Consider the following 21,371-nt stretch of genomic DNA (forward strand, 5'->3'; position numbering starts at 1 on the left):
GCAACAGTTTTTTTTCAATGGAAGTGGCGCCCGCCAGGACGTCAGATTGTGTCCATCTCTCTGGTCTCCGGTAAGTCCACAACAAACTGAATGGACGACAGACAGGGCTAGACTGCTCCTCGTCTCTCTATTTTCACTCATGAATGGATTCAGCCACCGATCCCTCTCTCATCGAGACGGAACAACGTGTTGCTGGCGTTGGACGAGGACATAAGCTGAAAGTAAGAGCAAACCTGGGGACACAGTTGTCTTGTCTGTTGTCTCCCACTAGCCTAGCTAGCTAATGGTAGCTACGTTAACAATGGCGAGCTATGGCGAGTTTAGCAGAAGTTAACTAACGCTAGGTGAAAACAAGCGTTCTCTAGCCACCTAGGTCACCTTTCATGTGCTGGGAGAACAAACTATGCCAGTTCTACTGTTTCAAATAGCCGCCTCATCTCATGTTAGCTAACGTTAGCTTGCTAGCTGATGTGATGATGCTAAGTCAGGTGTTTTTGACCAATGTTCTTCCAGTTGTCATGGGAACATTAAAGCCACGCTTTAAGCGTCATGGAAGCACAGAGCATCATTTTACATCGCCAATGACAGCAATAACTTATTACTGTCATATAAGACATTTAGCGTTCGTTACAAATGCCTTGGCAGTATCATGACTATACATTCAGTACTAGCTTCATAGTGACACGTCCTACTGATATTGCTCTCTACACTGTAACATTCTAAACTGTAACACATCTAATGTTCACCTTCTCTAGACATGGAGACGGACAGCGTGAGCATATGGCCACGCATGGAGCCCTTCCTATTGGGAGCGCTGCAGGTGATCATTGCACTCTTGCCCACCCATGTTACTACTACTTACAAATGTCAATGCAAATGATGTTGTGTAATATATAACTAGGGTATCATGTCCATCGTAGGTGGCTCCCCCTTCCAAGCTCGGCCGGCACTATCTTCGTAAGATGGCCACCTATGTGCGGACACGGGATTTTTGCTTCCCCACTTTGGGCTGGGCCATGTGGAAGCACATCGCCTGTGGGAAGCTCCAGCTCCCAGATGACATCGCATGGCTCTACTTTGAGACCTTTGACCTTCTCGCGGGTCGTGCCCCCGAGGAGAGGTTGGAGTGGGCAGAGTCTCTCTCCCAGTGCTCTTCACAAAGCCAGCTAGACGAGCAGAGGAGCAAGGTGAGAAAAGGCTGTGTGTGTGTGTGTGTGTGTGTGGGGGGGGGGGTTACGACTCGGTCAAAAGAGCCGGCTGGAATATGGCTCAGTTTACACAAGAAAGTCATACTATCTCCTTGTGTCAGTTGCATTGTTCGTGTCCTGTCTGGTTCTTACATGGAGGTGTGTGGCTCTTTACATTCTTACGCCGGGATTGCACTGGTTGCATTTGCGTTGCGTTGCGGCTGTTCTCCGGTTTTGCTCCGTGCTCTGTGCTCCGCCAACAATAACCGGCTGCGTGCAGAGCCCGTCACAGCGCCGCTCCGCCAGACAGCTAGAGTGACGAGACCCACAGGTTATCACGGTAAAATCGCGCGAGACAATTTGTATGTGGGATAAATACAACGACAAACAGGCAGAAGATCATTGTTCCCAACTGGAGAAGCAGAGGAGGGGTGGACTTGCTTGGTGTTGTCCTTGTAAAAAGGATGGGTCGTGTCATAAATTATTTTGTGGTTTTCCACTTCAATTATGAACTTTTCCTCATACATGTTTGTCCTCTGGCTTGATATTGAATGCTGTAAGCACCTCTGCCCTGTTGATTTCATGCCTGGCTCCGCCCAACTTGCTGCAGCTTTGCTCCGTCATCCGTGAAAAATAGAAGCCTTGCGTATTTCTTTCGGAGAGCTCCAGATCGTCGGAGCTGGGACGGAGTAGACACGCAACGCAGCGGAGTAGGTGGGAGTTGACACAATGATTAGAGTGGAAACGTATCGGCAGCGCAGACGGACCGAACACGGACCCAGTGGAATGTAGGCGTTAGCTATTATTTGCCCTAGGGAGAGGAGAGGTTGTATTCAGCGAGAGGTTGTTGTCATCCTGTACTCCATGAGGGATATGAACTAGATATTGATATGCGCCTCTTTTGTTTCTCCTTCTCTTCTCTCTCTCCACTCCCCCAGTTGTCTGTGAACACGCTGCAGTTCCTGCTCTTCCTCTACATCCAGCAGCTGAACCGTGTGTGTCTGCGCACCTCCATAATAGCTGAAGAGTGGCCCAGTCCCCGCGCTCGCTCCCCCTCCTCTTTAGAGCGAGAGGGCAAGACCAGCTCCCAGAACAAGGTCATCATCCTCTCTTCATATACTGTAAAAAAAACATCTATAACAATATCAACACGTTTAATGTGCAACACAAGTTTCTCATCCTTTGGCCCTTCACGGCAGCTCCTCTCATAATCCTCTCTGCCCTGTTTTGGCTCAGCAGAACTGGGATGACCAGGCCCACCTGTCATTCGTGCAGAGCCATCTCCTTGAGATGCTGGAGCTGCTGTTGGAGCCAGGCCAGCTGTCAGGCTCTGGAAAGGCCATACGAGATAGCCAGGTCTGTGGACAGCCAGCACACATCCTCTGTCAGTTTAGTGCAACAAACATAAACATGCATATAGATTTTTTTTTTTTTACTATTTATGAGTCATCTTACAACCTTTGCTTACAAAATAGTTAATGAAAGTTTTTGCTGATGGAATCACTGGTCATTTTGAAATGTTGACTGACTTTCAGACAGTAATTAATTAATAATTAGGTCTACTTTTGATTTGGATAATTAGGCCTGCTTGTATCAATTTCAGCCAAATTATGGACAATTCTGCAATAATCCATGTTTTACAGTTGATCCCATTTTTATTGACAAATTGCATGATTCTGTCAGTTTTTTTTCCATTTAGCAGGAAATGATATGGCCCTAGAATCAAACTATTCAAATATTTATGAAGAATTGAAGCTGACTTTGCCGTTGGGTTTGTCCAGATATCCCTGGAGGCTGTGCGGGCCCTGAGCTTGCTCCTGGAAGGTTCACTGGGCCATGGCGGAGCCGTCCAGCCGGTCCACAGGCTGCTGTCCAAAGGGCCACTCCAGGCACAGACGGGCTGCTTCCCCCTTCAACAGCTACTGTCCTGCCTCCGAAACAGCCTCACACTCAACCCCTTTGGGATAACCGCCTGCCTGCGCTCAGGCAAGAAACTGTCCTGGGCCCAACAAGGTAATGCTAAAACCTCCTGGAATTAGGACCAGAAGAACCCCTCACAGCCTCCACAAGGAGAGTTGAAAGCTTAGGTTTGATGTATTGCTGTTCTTGTGTCAAACGGCGTGGTTATTGTTTGTTTGAGCTGTTTGTCAGTGTAGGTATACAGTACCTACATTTAAAGCACTTTTAAGAAACCTCATGTACAGATTTATGTGTCGTTTAGATGACTCGATGAACAGTGTTATTGTGGCCTTAATTAATCCTGTCAAAAGTAACGCCAGGTTCAACTCAATCATGTGGTGACATTGGCGACAGAGCCTCTATGTATTATAACTGTAATCTTGATATCAAGGTCTGTTGTTTTTTATATTTTTTCAGATTTGGAATGTGGTATGGTGTTGGGTGTTTGTATAATGTGTTTCTCTCCAGCTAGCTCTCTTCCTGTACTCGTCTCAACATTACTTTGACAGTCGTCTTGTTCTGTGTTGGTGCATTCTAGTGGAAGGAGCCATGAAGAGAGCCAAGATAGCCAGGAACACCCATACGGCTCCAGTTGGCAGTAAGATGGTGCTGATGTCCCAGGTCTTCAAACAGACACTGGCTAAAGACTCAGACAGGCTGGTTGGTGCCAACATCAAAATACACCGATGCTCTGAAGCCTTCATATACTTGCTCTCGCCTCTCAGGTAAGGTTAGCTTCCGTTTGTATGGGTTGTTTATTTGGACACAAAACTTACAGAACCATTGAATTTAGTTGACGGTTTGCGTTTGCTTTTTGGCCATTCTTTCTTGTATTCTCTGTTCTGATACTGCCCAAATCCCTGTTTTTTGAGTGCATGTGTATTTCTGTTTGTACCTCCAGATCAGTCACCGTGGACAAGTGCCGTGACAGCACAGTGGTCCTGGGTGCTGTGGAGACCAGCGTCCACATCAGCCACTGCCAGAACATGCGGGTGGTGTGTGTGGCTGGCCGAGTCTCCGTCGGAGCCTCTTCGCGCTGCGTCCTCCACGTCCTGAGCCCCACCCGCCCTCTACTCCTGCCTGGGAACACAGACATTACCCTGGGACCTTACCACACTCACTACCCCTGCCTGGAGGACCACATGGCCAGTGTGGGGCTGGCTGTGGTGCCCAACGCCTGGGATAGGCCCTTGCTGCTGGTAGGGGAGGGCCTCGTCAACACCTCGCTCAGCTCGTCGTCGTCGTCCAACCCGGACTCTGCCTGCTACCGCCTGCTGCCCCCGGCCCAATTGCACACTCTGGTGGTGCCTTTCCAGATGGAGGGGGACACGTGCGAGGTGCCAGGCGGGCTGCCTCCAGCGTACCAGAGAGCGCTCGACGAGAAGAAGCAGAGGATCAAGAACTGGCAGAAGACTGTGGATGAGGCCCGGCTCAACACGTGAGTGGCACACAGCAGGGCTCGCTCACAATACTGGAATACTGTATGTACATCAGTCTAGGCTGAGTGCCACAGAGTGTGTCGTCCGCCCCTCAGCGCCAGCGCCATTTTCCCATTAAAAGCAACGATGGGAAGTGGCCACAAGGTGCACAAGAGGTGGCTTCTCCAGAACAGCGCTGCACCCGGTGTGTCTGTCCCCGTGGTGTGTCTGTCCCCGGTGTGTCTGTCCCCATGGTGTGTCTGTCCCCGTGGTGAGTCTGTCCCCGGTGTGTCTGTCCCCATGGTGTGTCTGTCCCCGTGGTGTGTCTGTTCCCGTGGTGCGTCTGTCCCCGTGGTGTGTCTGTCCCTGTGGTGTGTCTGTCCCCGGTGTGCCTGTCCCCGTGGTGTCTGTCCCAGTGGTGTGTGGTGTGTCTGTCCCCGTGGTGTGTGGTGTGTCTGTCCCTGTGGTGTGTGGTGTGTCTGTCCCCGTGGTGTGTGGTGTGTCTGTCCCAGTGGTGTGTGGTGTGTCTGTCCCCGTGGTGTGTGGTGTGTCTGTCCCTGTGGTGTGTGGTGTGTCTGTCCCCGTGGTGTGTGGTGTGTCTGTCCCCGTGGCCGTTTCTCATAGAAACAACACATGTGGAGAAAGTTCGGCGGCAGGGGCATTTCTAGGGAGTGGCCAGGGCCTGAAATCTGATTGGCCACCCCAAAATCCTGAGGGTGCTAGCATCTGTGTGGCTAACATTACTGTCTTTCAGAGGCTGTAACGTGCTCATTTGTATGCCTCCGCCGGCGATAGCCAGGCCGGAGGCATTATGGATCCGGGTTGTCCGTCCGATGTTCGTTAACGCGATATCTGAGGAACGCCTTGACGGAATTTCATCAAATTTGCCTTAAACATCCACTTAGACTCAAGGATGATCTGATTAGATTCAGGCGGTCAAAGGTCAAGGTCACTGTGACCTCTCGAACGCCATTTTCAAGCTTGTTAACGCGATATCTCAGGAATGCCTTGACGGAGTTTCATCAAATTTGCCTCAAACATCGACTTGGACTCAAGGATGAACTGATTAGATTTTGATGGTTAAAGGTCAATGTTCAAGGTCACTGTGACCTCACACACCCAATTTCCAAGCTCTGTAACGCAACATCTCAGGAGTGCCTTGACGGAATTTCTTCCAATTTGCCTCAAATGGCGATTTGGACTCAATAATGAACTAATGGCGGAGGCATAAATCCGCAGTGCGGTCGTTCTAGTTAACGCTAGTTAAATTTGTTTGAGAAGTTTCCTTTGGAAAAACAACTTGCAACAATTGTGTGATGTCTGAAAAGTCACACAATTGTTCCAAGGCTTATTCCAAGTAGGGATGGGCATTTCTAGCAAAAACACTATTCGAAATTCGCTGGCTAAAGTCGACTTTTAATCGAAATTCGAAAATAAAAATAAAAATGTAATTTTTTTTTTTTTTGTGAGTGAAATGTTGCATTGTCTCCCCTGATTCTAAGTCTAAGGCTTTATTAATTAATAGAAAAAGCTTCTGCTGTGGATTTTTAGCTCAAACAAGCATTGCACCACTGAAGTAAAGAACATGTTACATGACATTGACATTTTCGAAAATAAAAGACAGTTTTGACAATCATGAGTGGTTCATTAAATATTTAGTAGGCTCAGGTCTGAGTGCCAAAGGGGTGCCAAAGTCACCCCCTCTCCCTCTTCATGGGATTTCATCCGGCATTCATTTTTCCATAAACCTTGCTTAAAATGCTTATAAAAATTGTTTTACTTGCTCAAACCAAGCGATTCAACTATACTTAGAATCAGGGGAGACAATGCAACATTTCACTCACAAAAAAAAAAAAAAAAAAACGATTTTCAATAATAAAAGTCGATCTTGATAATAACAACGATTATTCGAAAATTCGAAATTCGATGCCCATCCCTAATTCCAAATGCATTTATCTGCCCACCCGACACAGCGAGCGTTTTCTTCTGTGCGTCATGGATCTCGGCAAGGCAACTGTCCACAACATGCCATGAACCAATCAACACCTTAAATGTCAATGTGACATAGGGGGACCAGGTCTCTAACTTTGTGTCAGACTGCACAGCATTTTCATGCCCTTTCCCACATCCCACATATCAAGACCATGTCTCACCTTTTGATTGGCTTTTCAAAGGTCAAACCGCTGCAGGACACACGCACAGAGAGAGAGATTGGTTCAGCTATAAAAGTTTGACTAACTTTAATATTATGGTGTTTTGAAGGCACAGTAATTCAAGGTTGGACATATCAGAAATGTTGACTACCTCTCAGCATTAGAGCTAAATCGATTCATCGTTTTTATTTTATTTTTCAAATTTTCAGAACAAAAACAAACTCAGTTTTATCATTCAATCATCCAATGGGTGCAGTCATCAGTGGAAAGTTAGAGTGGAACTAGACTCAGCCCTCAGTCTTAATCCGTTTCACTCCTGTAAGACTGAGAATATTACTATTTAAATCTTTTCATAACGTTAGGTGGTGCTGTTGGAAGCCTTGCATCGGAGAACCAATCATGAGTGTTGTGGGCGGGCCTGCTTTCTGGGGGCAGTGACGCTCATGCAGAACCGGTGTCTCGCAAAACATTGCCGCGGAGAAACATATTAATCACTTAGAAACAAACATAACCTGTTAATAGGACGTGTTTCATCCGGCCCCGGCGGCTAGAGGTCTTTCCCCCAGCGATAAGCCCGACTCCCGAGGCTACGTTACAGAGCCTGCTGCTGATGACTTCACAGCGCTTCACAGTAGCAAGCGGACCACTTCCGGGTAGGACAAATTATTGTAAAATAAACAGGTATAAACTCTCTTTGCAGCACATCAGTGTCTTGCTCTATATTGGAACTATGAACATTGCATTGCCGCTACCAAATAAAATTCTAATAATAAATGTAGGCGTGTCTGCTGCCGGCCGTTCTCGCCGGGCTCAATGAACCAGATTTGGAACAGTAAATTCCCAGACGTTTGGTGGTTAGGGGACGCTGTTGGCGCCGCTCACCAAACGTCTGGAAACCCGAGACTAGAGTGGAACAGCAGTTCCAAAATCAATGAGAAATTTGAGCTGACCAGTCAGATACGACTGGAAGGCAGTAGTGAAGTCAATGACAATAGCTAACAATAGCTCTAGGGGCTCTGTACTGTGACCGACCCTGATCAACTCATGAATGGGAAGTTATCTCGGAGCAAAAATAAGATGTTCATTTGTGACAGAGTTCTATAATATACAGTACAGTACTTAATCACTTGTTTCTGTTATAGCTGAACTGTTATGTTTTCTCTCAAGGGAGAAGCTGCATCAGTTCAAGGACTTGGTGCAGCACAAGTTCCACGAGTGGCTCCTGGAAACGGGGCACAGGCAGGAACTCGACAGCCTCATCCCAGCAGCCCTGCCCCCTCAGGAGTCCGCCAATCGGCCCGCGAAGGATCTCCCAAGTGCTACTTTTGTTGTTGCTAATCCTACTTAGGAAAGGCTGCCGAGTCTCCATGTTTAAGCCATGAAGAGAAAGGACTAGCATGTTGTGAAACAAGGCGGCAAGTACCACACTTGTAAAGATGGAAGGGCATGGAGGGGAAACCTCAGATGAATCTGGTGAAGTCACTGGAGAGCGACTGCTGTAAACCCTGTTGCCCCTCTTCATAGTCTGTTTCTCCCAGACCCTTTATTTCTCCCCAATGTGTGCACACGTGCAACACACATTTTCTTAAAGGGAAATCGACACATGCACATTAAAGGATAGAGAATGTAGGTGCATTGAATAATAAGCACTTGCGGTATGACAGATTAGTTAGGGTATCTTATTACTGCTCAGGTTAGTGTATTATGTATTTTTCTGTGTGCTAATTAAATAAAAGAAAATTGAGAATGAGTTAACATCGAGGGCAGCTTTGTTCATTATGGGGGAATCAAAGGAAGGAATTAAATCTTTTCTTGTATTGTAATTCACTCCAGGTTCAAAAGTGATTACTCTGTCCAAAACGTGGACATACTTGATGTGCACTCACTTGAGGAACACTCCGCTAATTTTCAACTAGCCTTCTATCATTACAGAATCATTAGTATATCATAATACAGTTTTGCAGTCACTCATTTAGTTTGACAGTTATTGAGAGATTGGAGTTTTGAGTCATTCAGCACAAATGACATCACTGATTGATGTCAGTGACAACTTAACTCAAATCATCTCTCAATAACTCAAACTAAATGAATGCCTAAAAAAAGTGGACACTAGTTTTTGGATATGCTACTCATTTTGTAATGATACAAAGCTGCTTAAGTGTTTCTTTCATTTCACTTTTTCTGTACAATAGAAGCAATATTCATAGAGCTCAATGGTCACGTGACTTTCCGTGACCTACTGAAGCGTGAGCGACCACAAAACATTTCAGTTGGAGCAAAACAAAAATTTGTTTTTGTTCCAACTGAAATGTTTTATGGTCAGTCACGATTCAGTAGATCACTGGTTGACTTGGTTCCAGCCTTAAAACTGGTTATATAAGGGTTTTTCCAAATGTCTATGGAGAAAATGAATGGGGAACTCACTTCCGGGGCAACAAACGTCACGGAAAGTCACGTGACTGTTGAGCTCTATTGCAAATGTCCCAAGTGAGGTGAACTTTACTGCACTTCACAGTTTGCAGCTGTATTCATGTCTGTTACAATCTTAATGTATATTTTTGTATGGATGCTTCTGTATGAATATGATTTTTTTTAATTTGCATTAGAATATGACCCCCCCCCCCCCTTCCAGGCCGACTCAAGCTTTTTAGCATACATTACCTCAAAGGGTACATCAGGCCAGTGGCTTCATGACAACGCACACGCATCTTTCCTCTCTCCACCCTTTGTTCACTGATTATCACATGAAACATTGCAGTGTTGAAAATGCTTTGACCAGTCCCCTCATTATCACAGCATGCATCCCCATGACTCTTCAAGGAGATTCGTGCTGTAATGAGTGGATGGAAGGATGTGTCCAAGAGGTCAAACAGAACAGGATGTACACATTAGCTCCAATGGCCACATCTGATATTCAGAACCGAGTAGTGCCGAAGATTTTAAGGTAGCACATTTATGTGATGTCTGTTAAGGGGAAGATAATACCTGTTAAAAAATCTGTACTGTTCAAATGATGTTTTTGCACACTGTAGATCACAATGCTGATGTTGCCAAACTATCCACAAGCTTCACATGTTCTCATCTTCAAGGCCAGTGTGGAATAAGATGTATGCAATTTGATTGTACTGTTATGCCTTATGTTGTTGCTTGTAAAACTTTCCTTTTGGTTTCAACTTTCAAGTTCAACACACTGTGGCCTCTACAGAGTTACAATATGGAAATGCTTTCAAGAGCACCATCTAGTTTTGCTTTTACTGTCAAAGAAAAATGAAACAAAAGAAGCCTAACATGAATAAACTTTTTCACACACAAAAACGTGGTCATATTGCATTGGACTCTGAATCAACCATGATTGCCATTAGACACAGCCTGCAACACACTCCATATTTTCTGCAACAAGAACAATTTCTTACTCAAAGGTTATGACTAAAACAAAATGGCCTGCATTTATATAGCGCTTTTATGTAAAGCGCTTTACAGTTAGGTACATTCACCCATTCCACGCAGGGTGCTGGCACACCATCAGGAGCAATTTGGGGTTCAGTACCTTGCCCAAGGCCACTTCGACATGCAGACTGGAGGCGGCGGGAATCGAGCCACCGACCTCTTTTATCCAAAGCGATTAGTGGACGACCTGCTCTACCTCCTGAGCTACAGCCGCCCCACTACTAAAAACACTATTATAACAGGAAATGCACACAATGCATTGAAGCTTCCTGCTGCATTTGGATTCCAGTGGTATTTTGTGACCAAAAATATATTTTTGCACATCATCACATTATACAATACTGCACTATTTACTGCATCTATGGTTGTGTTACACACATCTGGGTTCATCCAGAATGTGGGCATGAGTTGGTAATAACTAGCCAGGTGGGGGCATGCTGGTGGAGCTGCGAGCTGGCACGTGTTGTGTTATGGTGCGAGGGTGGTGGGTGGGGGGGGGCACTGCCTGGACCCAGCCAGCTGAGAGATGGGGTCAATGGACGCTCACCAGCCCCTGCCATTGTACCATAATCCTGCCTCGCTTTTCTGGAAAAAACCAATCGCGCTAGAATCACTGACTCAATTTTTGGATCTCATTTTCATGACAAAGCGATTGTTCCCCCTCTGCCTCCACTGTTTGCCGTTCATAAATGTGGCGAGGCGGGCATATAAAAGGGACTGCTGAGGGACCACTCGGGCATCGAGACCTCAGGGGGACGACCACCACTTATCAAGGCTGATCACCACATACTATCTCCAAGATGGGCAGGGTGAGTAAGAGAAGGCAGGACTAAACATTGACACTGGCTCAGGTGACATCGCAGCAGGTAGATGGTGAGTGTGAGGGTGGAGAACAGGTGAGTATGAGGTGTAGAACAGGGGTGCCCACTGCCCAAACCTCTTTTAGTTTTTCTACTTAATAGAAAGAATGATAGAGTGGACAAGGACAGTAACTGCCAGAGGAGGAAGTGGGGTTTAGCAATGGTATGCCTTGAACAAAAACTAACTACACTAACCTGGAAAAAGCCCAGAATTTAGAATGCAGTTAGATTCTTTTTGATTTACAGAGCTGCAAATCAAACTGCTGTAACTCTTCAAATCTGCATTTTAACAGCTAACTGCCGATTGCTGGAATGACAGGGCGACAGGACTAAGGAATGCTAACCTGACTGGGCAGTTCTCCTGTCTGTGGTACCAACTGTTGAGGGCTTGAATCAGCTGGGAGTGAAAGTTGCACTGACAGAATACTGCTAACAGAATACTTTTCAGGACTTTCACATTTCAGATTTTTTTTTATTTTCATTTTGAAATAATGAAACTTAGAATACAGCATTGTCATTTTGAATTCATATTGGATATTCATGAACTGAGCCACCCAATGCAGTCTGTGACAGAGAATGTGAAATGATGTGACGAGAGTTGAGTGTGTCATTTGGTGTCCTCCAGATTGTCTTCTACGAGGATAAGAACTTCCAGGCCCGTCGCTACGAGTGCGACAGCGACTGTACAGACTTCCATGCCTACCTGAGCCGCTGCAACTCCATTCGGGTGGAGAGTGGGGCCTGGGTGGTGTACGAGAGGCCCAACTACATGGGCTACCAGTACGTCCTGACCAGGGGAGAGTACCCCGAGTACCTGCGCTGGACGGGCCTCAACGACCGCCTCAGCTCCTGCAAGATGATCCACTCTGTAAGTCCACCATCGACAGAATTTTGTCTGTCTACTAGTGTTCCTGCTGGGATCTATTCACCTCAAAGACTGAAATGTGTTACTGAATGAGCTTGGCACTACTATTAGATCTCTCCATTAACCCCTAACCTGCACAAACCTATGAACCTGAGGACTTCTCAAACACGGCCTCCCCGTGTTTCCAGACATCTTACGGACAGTGAAGTCAGGTGATACAAGCAGAGCCACAGCGAGAGCCGGGCAGAGTGAAACCAGCTGATGGAGGAGTATTAGGCATGTCATTGACCATGGTGTTGATGCTACTGGTGACCTCAGGGCTCTGTCAATGGTGTTCAATACTGGGATCATTGCATTTGTATGATCAGGCTATAGTACTATAGCTCACATCTACAGGCTACAGCTGACCCACTACCAAGGGGCAAACTCAGACTCTGCATTCATACAGAAATCAATCCATTTTGTACTAGCTGTGTATGTGTGTGTACAGTTTTGTATTATTTATAATGCTACAGACGATAAAAAAAAAAAACGATTTTTAAGACTGTAGCATTATAAAGAGACAGTTAGTAAGTATTGTAAGTTAAGTTAAGTAAGTTAACCGCCTGCAAACAATGAAAGTCAAAGTCAGATTACTGTGCTGGTATACCATCTCTATGAAGATTCCATTTCGTCAGAGTCTCATCATATACTGTACTTTTTCTATAAAAAAAAAAAAAGAAATCCCCATTTTGCTGGATATGAATCTCATCTCCCTATATATCCCCCCTTCCCCTTTTCTCTTACCCCACATTCCCTCCCCATTCTACCCCAACCCCCTGCATTAACCTGTCCCCTTCCACCTATCCTCCACCCGTACTCCATCCAAACCCCTTCCGTCTCCCACGCTTCCCCCCGTGCCTCCTAGGCCAAGGCCAGTGGGACCCAGTACAAGATGCAGCTGTATGAGAAGGCAGACTTCGGCGGCCAGGCCTTCGAGGCCACGGAGGACTGCCCCTCGCTCCTGGAGAAGTTCCGCTGGAGGGAGGTCTACTCCTGTAAGGTGGTCGACGGCTTGTGGGTCTTCTACGAGCACCCCAACTACCGCGGACGCCAGTACTTCCTGGAGAAGGGAGAATACCGCAAGCCCGGTGACTGGGGTGCTGCCAGCCCCGCAGTGCAGTCCTTCAGGCGCTTCACTGAGTGATTCACCCTCCATCCAACCAAGACTGAGCCCCTATACAAAACACACCCACTGTCATCATGACTCTGCATTCAACAAAACCTTTCATTGGCTACTTTGTGATTTAGAACTGAGGTCTCACTTGAAATAAAAACCTGTCCAACAAGCAGACGATGAGGATGTTTCTTTAGATTTTCTGTTGTGTCAGTTTGTTAGCGTTAACTTTCTTGGGTGTGTTTCAAGCATACCTGAATCATCATTGGTAATTGCTTGATGTAGGTTACAAGAAGCAATTCCCTTTTGTAAGATTCAACCATCTACAATTGAGGGTGCAACGAAAATTAACAAAATAGTTTGGAGCTCTTCTTTGAGCGGTGCACATCGGACCTGAGCCAAACAATTTGAATCCTCTCAAATAATTCAAGCTTATCTGCTCAACCCTATCTGAGATGCCTTACAGGTGTGTGTGCTGTGGCTTACATTAGTTCAGGCTATAAGACTCTTCAGTTTAAGTCCGTTGTTCCACGCCTGCTGAAAGTGTCCCAGAGAAACACAGGCCACTTTATCCCAGCACAGGCCTGAGGTCCACAATGACAGGCTTAGGGTTGAGATGAGTGCCAAAGGAGAAGCAGTTTCCTCCCCCTCCAATCAGGAGCAGAGCTGCTTCTTCTGGGTCTGTCAGCTCAGAGCAGAAGGAGTGGAGCATCAGAGGCCAAGGCACTGAGGTCTAGAGATGGCAGAACACACAGTTTCAATATTCAGTAATATATACATATATTACTATTCGTACTCAGTAATATACATTACTATTCAGTAATATATTACTTAAATAAGCAGTAGTTAATCTCACTCAGCTTGTTAAAGCAACAGATACCCATCAATGATAGGGAGGGAAAAATCAGTAGTATGTTTGATTTTTCATTCAACGTACTGCTGGTATCTATTGCAAATACCGTAAGTATTGTATCCGTTTCACATATTTAGTATTGATACTTATCGATACCTGTTGCAAATTAGTATTACTAATCTATCGATACTTTTGACAACTCTACTCAAGAGTATCAGTTGTTATGCATTCTGTGTATGTGTCTGAATCACTTGGTTAGGTGGTCCAGTAAATGTGAACTGACTGTGTCCAGAGTGAGCTCCACACTGCTCCAGGTGGTCAGGTCTATCACGGCAACACCGGGTACACCGTCTGAATGCAGCCAAACTCCACCCACCACAACCAGCTTTTCACCAATCACATGGGCAGAATGGGAGTACCTGGAGGAGGTTACAGGATATAAACTCTTATAGCTTTTAGGCCCCAAATTATAATTTTGACGGTTTCACAAGGCTACATTAACTTGCTTTGCTTAACCTTTAATTGGAAGCTACAGGCTAAGCCTTGGATTTTTGTTTTGATGAGTTGAATTTTTTGTTATGCTTCGAGTAGCTCCATACCTGGGAACAGGCGGGGGCTGGACCTCTAGTCTTTCCCAGCAGAAGCCTCTCTCAGTGGGCCTTAGCACTACCGTGTCACCTAGTGGTACTCCTCCTGTCCCCAGTCCTCCAAACACCACCACCCCTCCCTGATATGAACATGCAGAGTGGGAGAGACGGGCCTTGGGTGCTGTGCCCTCTACTGGTATCTGTAAACACACACACACACACGCACACGCACACGCACACACACACACACACAGCTGCAGAGAGATGACTATGATGATAACAAACACATTCATGTCAGCGATACACACGTGTAGGAGCTCAGCCAACCTCAGTCCAGTGTTGCTGGTCTAGACACAGGAAGTGGCCGTCACCCAGAACCGCCTCTGATTCGTTCCTTCCACCAAACACAAACAGGAAGTCTTTGCCTGTAGGGAAATAAAGAGAAAGCCTCAATCATAGCTCCTTAGACCCTTCACATTCGCACACAGTAGAGAACTGTGTAAATTGGAGAGCATTATACAGATGTAACTATCTATATGGAATAGTGGATGTTCCTCTTCTTCTGGATGGTGAAGATTCCACTTAGGAGTGGATTTGTTTTCTTCCATTCAGTGCTATTATCTGTCAACTAGGCAGAGATCAATTCAAAACCCTTTATTGTTTCATTTCCAACGTTCAAAAATGAGTTCCTGCTTTTGCCCCAACAGCCTCACCGTTATGGCTGAGCATGGTGGCACTGTGCCTCCATCTTGGCTGTGGTGGCTCGCCTGTGACGGCCATCTGCTTCACACAGAGTTTCACAGTGTCCTGGTCCTCAGAGCAAAGAGAATCAGGTGGAGCACGGGGGTCAAGGCTCACTCTGAGAAGGCTTCTGATAGGATTGAGTGGAGAGGAGCGACCTCCATATATCACAGCGCCTCCTCCAGGGAGGGAGGTTACAGTGTGGTACAGCCGCACACCTGGAGGAAAGAAACAGAATAGACTATGTTCAGACTGGAAGCGAACAAATTCTGTTGAAAGCCTAGGGTAAGACCAAGAGCTCCGACGAGTGGGATAAAAGGCTAATCAGGAGCAGCAACCCCACTTACCCCAGTCTACTGAGGGTTCCACACAGGCACATCTCCAGCCAGCCTGCCCTCTGAGGAGGACCCGAGTCACTGCCCCCCTGCCTCCTCTGCTGGAGCCTCCAGTGAGCAGGAGCTGCCCTGGGCCCAGAGAGGTGGAAGCCATTCCAATGCCTTCCATACATACTTCTTCTGGCATGGGCCTCACACTCAGTGCCACGGGGCTCCGAGACGGGATTGGAGAGACTGAAGCAAATAATAAAACAAGACGGTCACAAAAACAAATCACAAACTTACTAAGGACATGCATACAGATTTCAGAGAGTAAATGTCAAAAAGCTATAAAAAGTGTTTTTCCACGAGGAGAATGAGATATTGTGATAACTACCTGGAGAGTGTGTGAGTAAAGCCTGTGTAGTCAGAGAGCCTCGAGATGCAGTGAGGATGAAGTAGTGCGTACATTTCTGGTGCCACTCCTGAGGGTGGACAGATATACAGACTCTGAAGTACCATAGTCTGAATTACATGACTGTAAACTATTATGTGATTTTATATTCTATTGCAGAGAGCAGCCATGAATCACACCCTCACAAAATAGGAAGAATCCGCCTAACCTCATACTCATCAAAGGGCTCCAGACTCTCCACTCTGCATCTCTCCTCCTCGGGGACCAGACCCAGGTAGAAGTCATTCATATCCAGACACACACACTGCTCCCAGCCCTGAAGACAAGAATCAGCCCGAAGGTTTACTAGGATAACATGACTTAGCCTTACTTACTACACATCTGGACTTACTTAAAATTATATATATTTTTCATATTCCTTGATTAATGTAGGCAATGTCATGTCCATCATGGAAATAAGAAATGTGCACATCTATAGATCCTTTCCGAAAAATTTGAATATCATGGAAATACCAGCGGATTGTCAAGCAAAGACGATTAAAAAAGTTGGCGGAGATTCAGAGTGGACTGAGGCTAGAGTCATAACTGAGAAGTAACTGCTGATTTTCTTCACACTATTCTAATTTCTTGAAATACTGTTTTTGGCGTTTTTTCAAAACTATGAAAAATGAAACAAATAAAGGCTAGAAATATTTCACTTTGAATCTGAAGTAATGAATCTATAATCTATGAAAGTTTCACTTTTTCAAAGGAATTATGGAAAAAAACTAATTTTTCCATGATATTCTAATTTTTTGGAAAGGATCTGTATATTGCATGTATGAGATTAAAGCGGTTACCGTAAATTTCGGACTATAAGCCGTGGCTTTTTACCCGTTTTTTGGCCCCTGCGGCTTATAGTCCGGTGCGGCTTATCTATGGATTTTTTCAAAAAAAAAAAAAAAAAAAAAAAAAAAAATCTCTCTTTTTTAGCACTCTTTCTAACTATAAATCCACTTCTGTTTTAATTTCCTCTCTTGCCCTCTTTTCACCACACCGCGGACACTGTGTGCACTGTAAAAAAAAAACACAGGTGGTGTTGTGTTATGTTGTTTTGTTGAAATGTTAATAAATGGGAGCTTCCTCAAACAGCCATCTCTTTCCCGACAATCCCCTCTGTGCATGAACCCTTTATGGTAATTGAACATTAAAACACAATTAAAAAAAAAAAAAAAAAACATTAAAACACCTGCGGCTTATAGTCCGGTGCGGCTTATATATGTAACAAACAGGCAATTTTGCTGCTGCGGCTTATACTCCGGTGCGGCTTATAGTGCGGAATTTACGGTACTTTACACTTAACTAATAGTTACAAGATGCAATGGAAGTTCATCTAGAGCAGGGGTGCCCAATACTTCGATCGTGATCGACCGTAGTGTAGATCGCATGGCATTGAGGGAGAAAAAAAAAAAAAAAAAAAAAAAAAAAGTCACTGTTTTTCCACTGTTTCCACTGTTTTTCCACTGTTCCACTGTTTTCCACTGTATACTCAGTGTATATATATATAAATAAATATGATTGGTAGATCACTTTGACTTGGTCATTTTAAAAGTAGCTCCCAAGCTGAAAAAGTGTGGGCACCCCTGATCTAGAGTCTGCATACTGGCCTTGTGCAGGAACCTGTGTGTCTGTGCAGCAGTGTCTGGGTATTGTTGAAGAGCGTGTAGAGTGTGCATACTGGCCTTGTGCAGGAACCTGTGTGTCTGTGCAGCAGTGTCTGGGTACCTTGTGCAGGAACCTGTGTGTCTGTGCAGCAGTGTCTGGGTACCTTGTGCAGGAACCTGTGTGTCTGTGCAGCAGTGTCTGGGTACCTTGTGCAGGAACCTGTGTGTCTGTGCAGCAGTGTCTGGGTACCTTGTGCAGGAACCTGTGTGTCTGTGCAGCAGTGTCTGGGTACCTTGTGCAGGAACCTGTGTGTCTGTGCAGCAGTGTCTGGGTACCTTGTGCAGGAACCTGTGTGTCTGTGCAGCAGTGTCTGGGTACCTTGTGCAGGAACCTGTGTGTCTGTGCAGCAGTGTCTGGGTACCTTGTGCAGGAACCTGTGTGTCTGTGCAGCAGTGTCTGGGTACCTTGTGCAGGAACCTGTGTGTCTGTGCAGCAGTGTCTGGGTACCTTGTGCAGGAACCTGTGTGTCTGTGCAGCAGTGTCTGGGTACCTTGTGCAGGAACCTGTGTGTCTGTGCAGCAGTGTCTGGGTATTGTTGAAGAGCGTGTAGAGTCGAGTTCAGTTTGAGGAAGTGCTCTTGCATGATCCGACCAAAAGGGTCATGGGGACGGATCTGCTCGTACATTATGAAGACAGAGTGGGGCAGGACCTTCGCTGCCCAGCCAATGACAGCATCTGACCTGGATAACACACAACATACAACTGCCATGATGTCATGCGTACACAATCACTCACATTAGGGTTGCAATATTATGGCTCATTTGATAATACTGATTATTTTTGCTAAATATTGTCACCCATGATTATTAGCCTTGATCATTTGAGGAACAAAATAATTGAACTTCTTTTAACCTTCTATCAACTATTTGCAACTTCACTGGACATTCTAAAACAAATAAACATTAATTATGCAGCGCTAGATAGACAATAGGGTTGGCGCGATGGATGGACGATGGCATCGACCATCGTGATTGTTCCGACACCCATCGACCTCTGAGCCGTCTACATCGGACCATCATGATTAATTTACTGTTCTAAAATAAAAAAAATTGTACAGATTTAATAATAAAAAGGCCAACTGCACTCACCCGTGACGCACGGGCGGCATTAAACCAACACCGCAGTTCAGAGTGGTCGGAGAGGAGGGGGGAGGGGAGGGGAGGGGAGAATATAGCAGAAGTCGGCTGTATTGTTGTGAAAATCTTGAGACAAAGAAGAAACTTAACATTCTTTCCTGTTCCCAACCCAATGTGACTAACTTGATGTCTTCAACTTTGAATTCATTCAACCCACCTGTTTCCATGAAGTCCATCCATTGCTGCCTGCCCGTGTTGTGTTTCTTTAACGTTAGCCAGTAATTCTGCCCGTTTTCTGCCAGATAGTTAAATTCAGCACATACGTTGTTGGTCAGGATCTATTCTGTATGAAACGTTAACGTTGTTTTGTGCCTTTCAATATTGCTGGTAGTGATAGCCTACTAGCCTACTGTTTGAGTCGCGCCTGACTCTGTGACATGACATGTTTGTGAATGCGCATTCATTGCAGCGGTGCCGGGCCGGGCAGCCAAACAGCATCGCAACGACTTCATAAATCATTAATGAAGCCCCTCCCCCCTAATAATAGCCATATAAAACAATAAAAAATGTTACCCCCCTCCTCCCCGGCCAACGACAATGCCATCGTCCCTCGTGATGGTTCAGTGTGGAACCATCGTGATTGTTATTTGGCTGACATTGCACAACCCTAATAGACAAGTGCCAAATCTTACCATTGTGTTTCCATGTAAGTAAGCACCACTTCAGAGAGAAGAAGGGTAGGGGCATTCCAGTCCAGCCCAGCCCCACCTAGAGCCTCTTCCACCTGGGACTCCTCTCTAATATCCACCCCTAGCAGATGGTACTGCGCACTAGACACATACACAGGGCCTAAGGTCGGACACACAGGCAGAGATGCACATATCAAACGTGACTGGATGGAAAACACAGTCCAAACTGATATTTCTGTCAAACATCTCAGTGAATCTCAGTGAATCTCAGTGTTTGTAGTCTCTTAAAACAGACTGTCTCATCTACATCCGGCGAATGCAGCTAAACAGTCTGTACGTTACACCCCCAGAACATGCACAAGGAAGTTGGGAAAAAATCCTTCAGACTGGAAGGAAGTTCGACAAAGTCCGACCAATCACGACACGTGTGTCCACGGAAAAAAAATTCTGATTGGACTAATGAGCGGAAGACCCGCCTTTCTGCTTCCCATTCCGGTTGGTGCATGATTCTCCCCCACGAAGTACAGACGGTATGGCGGAAGCATTTTGAAAATTGCGGAAGCCAACTCGTCTGTTCTAAGAGACTACAGTGTTTGTGTTGAGCATGGAAGGATGACATGGCTAACCTGTGAGAGAAGGCAACTGGGGGTCCAGGTTTGCCCTCAGTGTAATTTTGGCACCGATCAGCGCAGCTTTGCGTCGGGCGACGTCGGGGAAATCCACCTCGAACACAACAGCTCTGGTAAGAAGTCCCTCCTCATGCAGGCGGAAATACAAAGAGTCAAAGCCTGCGCCCAAAGACAAAATCTATCAAGAGAAAAGGTCATGATTGTGAGAGTGAGAAAGAAAAACCAAACAATGGAATACAGTATAAGCTGCATCCGTATGCAGTATGTACGCACACCCGCTTGATAATTTGCAATACCAATATAAATCTGCACCTGTCTCCTAGGGCAGTTTTCTGTAATTTGCAGAAACCTCCTCACACAGTGGTCCACAGCTCTCCGGCGCACGTAATAGCCCCTAAAGCAAGCACAAACACTCGTGACTTTCATTTGTACATGTTTATACGACACTTTGATGTAAAATGCCACTGTGTAAACTCTTGCCATAGTATATAATTCCTCTCCTCATTGTATTATAGATTATGTATGTGTGTGCAGGGTGAATAAAAAATAAATAATAGTAATAGTCTCATTACCTGCTATGGGACTTGATAGAATGTCTGATGACTGTTTGGTGTTTACGTCATCAATTAGGCTATTACTACATTAACTGAATGCAACACTCAAATGATATGCTGTTAAAAAAAAGTGCAATGCTGGACTCACTCAACCCCCCCCCCCTCTATGGCTGTAGCATCCTAGCAAAGTGTGCCACACTGCCTGAAGCCAGCAGTCTGTTGTGTGTATGTCCTGCACTGACCTGTTGATGAGTGGAGCTCTCCTGGCCACTTTACACACAAAGTGTTGGAGGAAGGCATCCTGGAAGTAGCCTTGTGCTGCAGCAGACACTTTGCTCACCACACTGCTGTCGTTGGTTCCCTGTACCTGGGTCAAACACAGCAAAGCACAGCACATTATAACTGCAACTGAATTCACTTCAATTTCTCTAAACAACACGTTAGCTTTTACCTTTAAGTTAGCTTAACGTTACTTACCAACATGTCAGGTTTGACAGCTGTGCCGTGCGCGAGAGTCAGTGAAGGAATAGAAAAAAGAAAGCTTACCGCCGTGTCCTTCCCCTGCTTCTGCCTCCTTCTGCTTGTGGTTGGCATACCGCGCGATACCTGTCACATCACTTCACATGCAAATTCCAAAACATAACGTTACTAAATCATATCAGAATATAATATATCGTGGAGCAAAACAATTGAGAGACTGTACACACACGGTAACGACTTCCGGGTCTGCGCTCTCTTGCGCTCCCTGGCGGCTCGGATGTCAA

At 45.7% G+C, this 21,371-nt stretch overlaps 3 protein-coding genes across 3 annotated transcripts; 2 read left to right on the plus strand and 1 right to left on the minus strand.

Annotated features, from left to right (window-relative positions):
- Positions 1-202: 202 nt before the first annotated feature.
- On the plus strand, positions 203-9,995 carry tbccd1 (TBCC domain containing 1). Its single transcript, XM_083640981.1, has 9 exons — positions 203-221; positions 756-820; positions 921-1,187; positions 2,126-2,284; positions 2,427-2,543; positions 2,969-3,200; positions 3,685-3,871; positions 4,048-4,584; positions 7,885-9,995. Exons 2-9 carry the CDS (start codon positions 758-760, stop codon positions 8,063-8,065), a joined length of 1,743 nt encoding a protein of 580 aa, XP_083497107.1. The 5' UTR covers positions 203-221; positions 756-757; the 3' UTR covers positions 8,066-9,995.
- Positions 9,996-11,616: 1,621 nt separating this feature from the next.
- LOC310781678 (gamma-crystallin S-like) lies at positions 11,617-13,093 on the plus strand (the record flags this gene model as incomplete). Its single annotated transcript, XM_083642270.1, has 2 exons — positions 11,617-11,892; positions 12,803-13,093. Coding segments are annotated over 2 exons (549 nt in total), but the record flags the coding sequence as incomplete, so codon positions are not given.
- On the minus strand, positions 12,967-21,272 carry LOC310780410 (tRNA wybutosine-synthesizing protein 4-like). Its single transcript, XM_083640980.1, has 15 exons — positions 21,154-21,272; positions 20,850-20,974; positions 20,366-20,447; positions 20,051-20,231; positions 19,428-19,584; positions 18,150-18,339; positions 16,164-16,271; positions 15,938-16,025; positions 15,574-15,795; positions 15,199-15,444; positions 14,813-14,910; positions 14,498-14,685; positions 14,182-14,317; positions 13,532-13,778; positions 12,967-13,105 (listed from the first exon to the last, which is right to left on the minus strand). The coding sequence occupies exons 1-14, from the start codon at positions 21,199-21,201 to the stop codon at positions 13,614-13,616; spliced, it is 2,034 nt and encodes a 677-aa protein (XP_083497106.1). The 5' UTR covers positions 21,202-21,272; the 3' UTR covers positions 12,967-13,105; positions 13,532-13,613.
- Between the last annotated feature and the right edge of the window lie 99 nt (positions 21,273-21,371).

This window comes from Poromitra crassiceps (genome assembly GCF_964638095.1).
Source record: "Poromitra crassiceps genome assembly, chromosome: 8".
Classification (NCBI taxonomy): Eukaryota; Metazoa; Chordata; class Actinopteri; order Beryciformes; family Melamphaidae; genus Poromitra; species Poromitra crassiceps.

Excerpts from the sequence above, each read along its gene's own strand:
- tbccd1 (XM_083640981.1), top strand. The coding sequence starts at position 758 with ATGGAGACGGACAGCGTGAGCATATGGCCACGCATGGAGCCCTTCCTA. Across the intron at positions 1,188-2,125 it reads TAGACGAGCAGAGGAGCAAG|TTGTCTGTGAACACGCTGCA; the intron begins GTGAGAAAAGGC and ends CCACTCCCCCAG. Across the intron at positions 2,285-2,426 it reads AGACCAGCTCCCAGAACAAG|AACTGGGATGACCAGGCCCA; the intron begins GTCATCATCCTC and ends TTGGCTCAGCAG.
- LOC310780410 (XM_083640980.1), bottom strand. The coding sequence starts at position 21,201 with ATGCCAACCACAAGCAGAAGGAGGCAGAAGCAGGGGAAGGACACGGCG. Across the intron at positions 15,796-15,937 it reads TTTACTCACACACTCTCCAG|TCTCTCCAATCCCGTCTCGG; the intron begins GTAGTTATCACA and ends TATTTGCTTCAG. Across the intron at positions 14,686-14,812 it reads ACCAGCAACACTGGACTGAG|ATACCAGTAGAGGGCACAGC; the intron begins GTTGGCTGAGCT and ends GTGTGTTTACAG.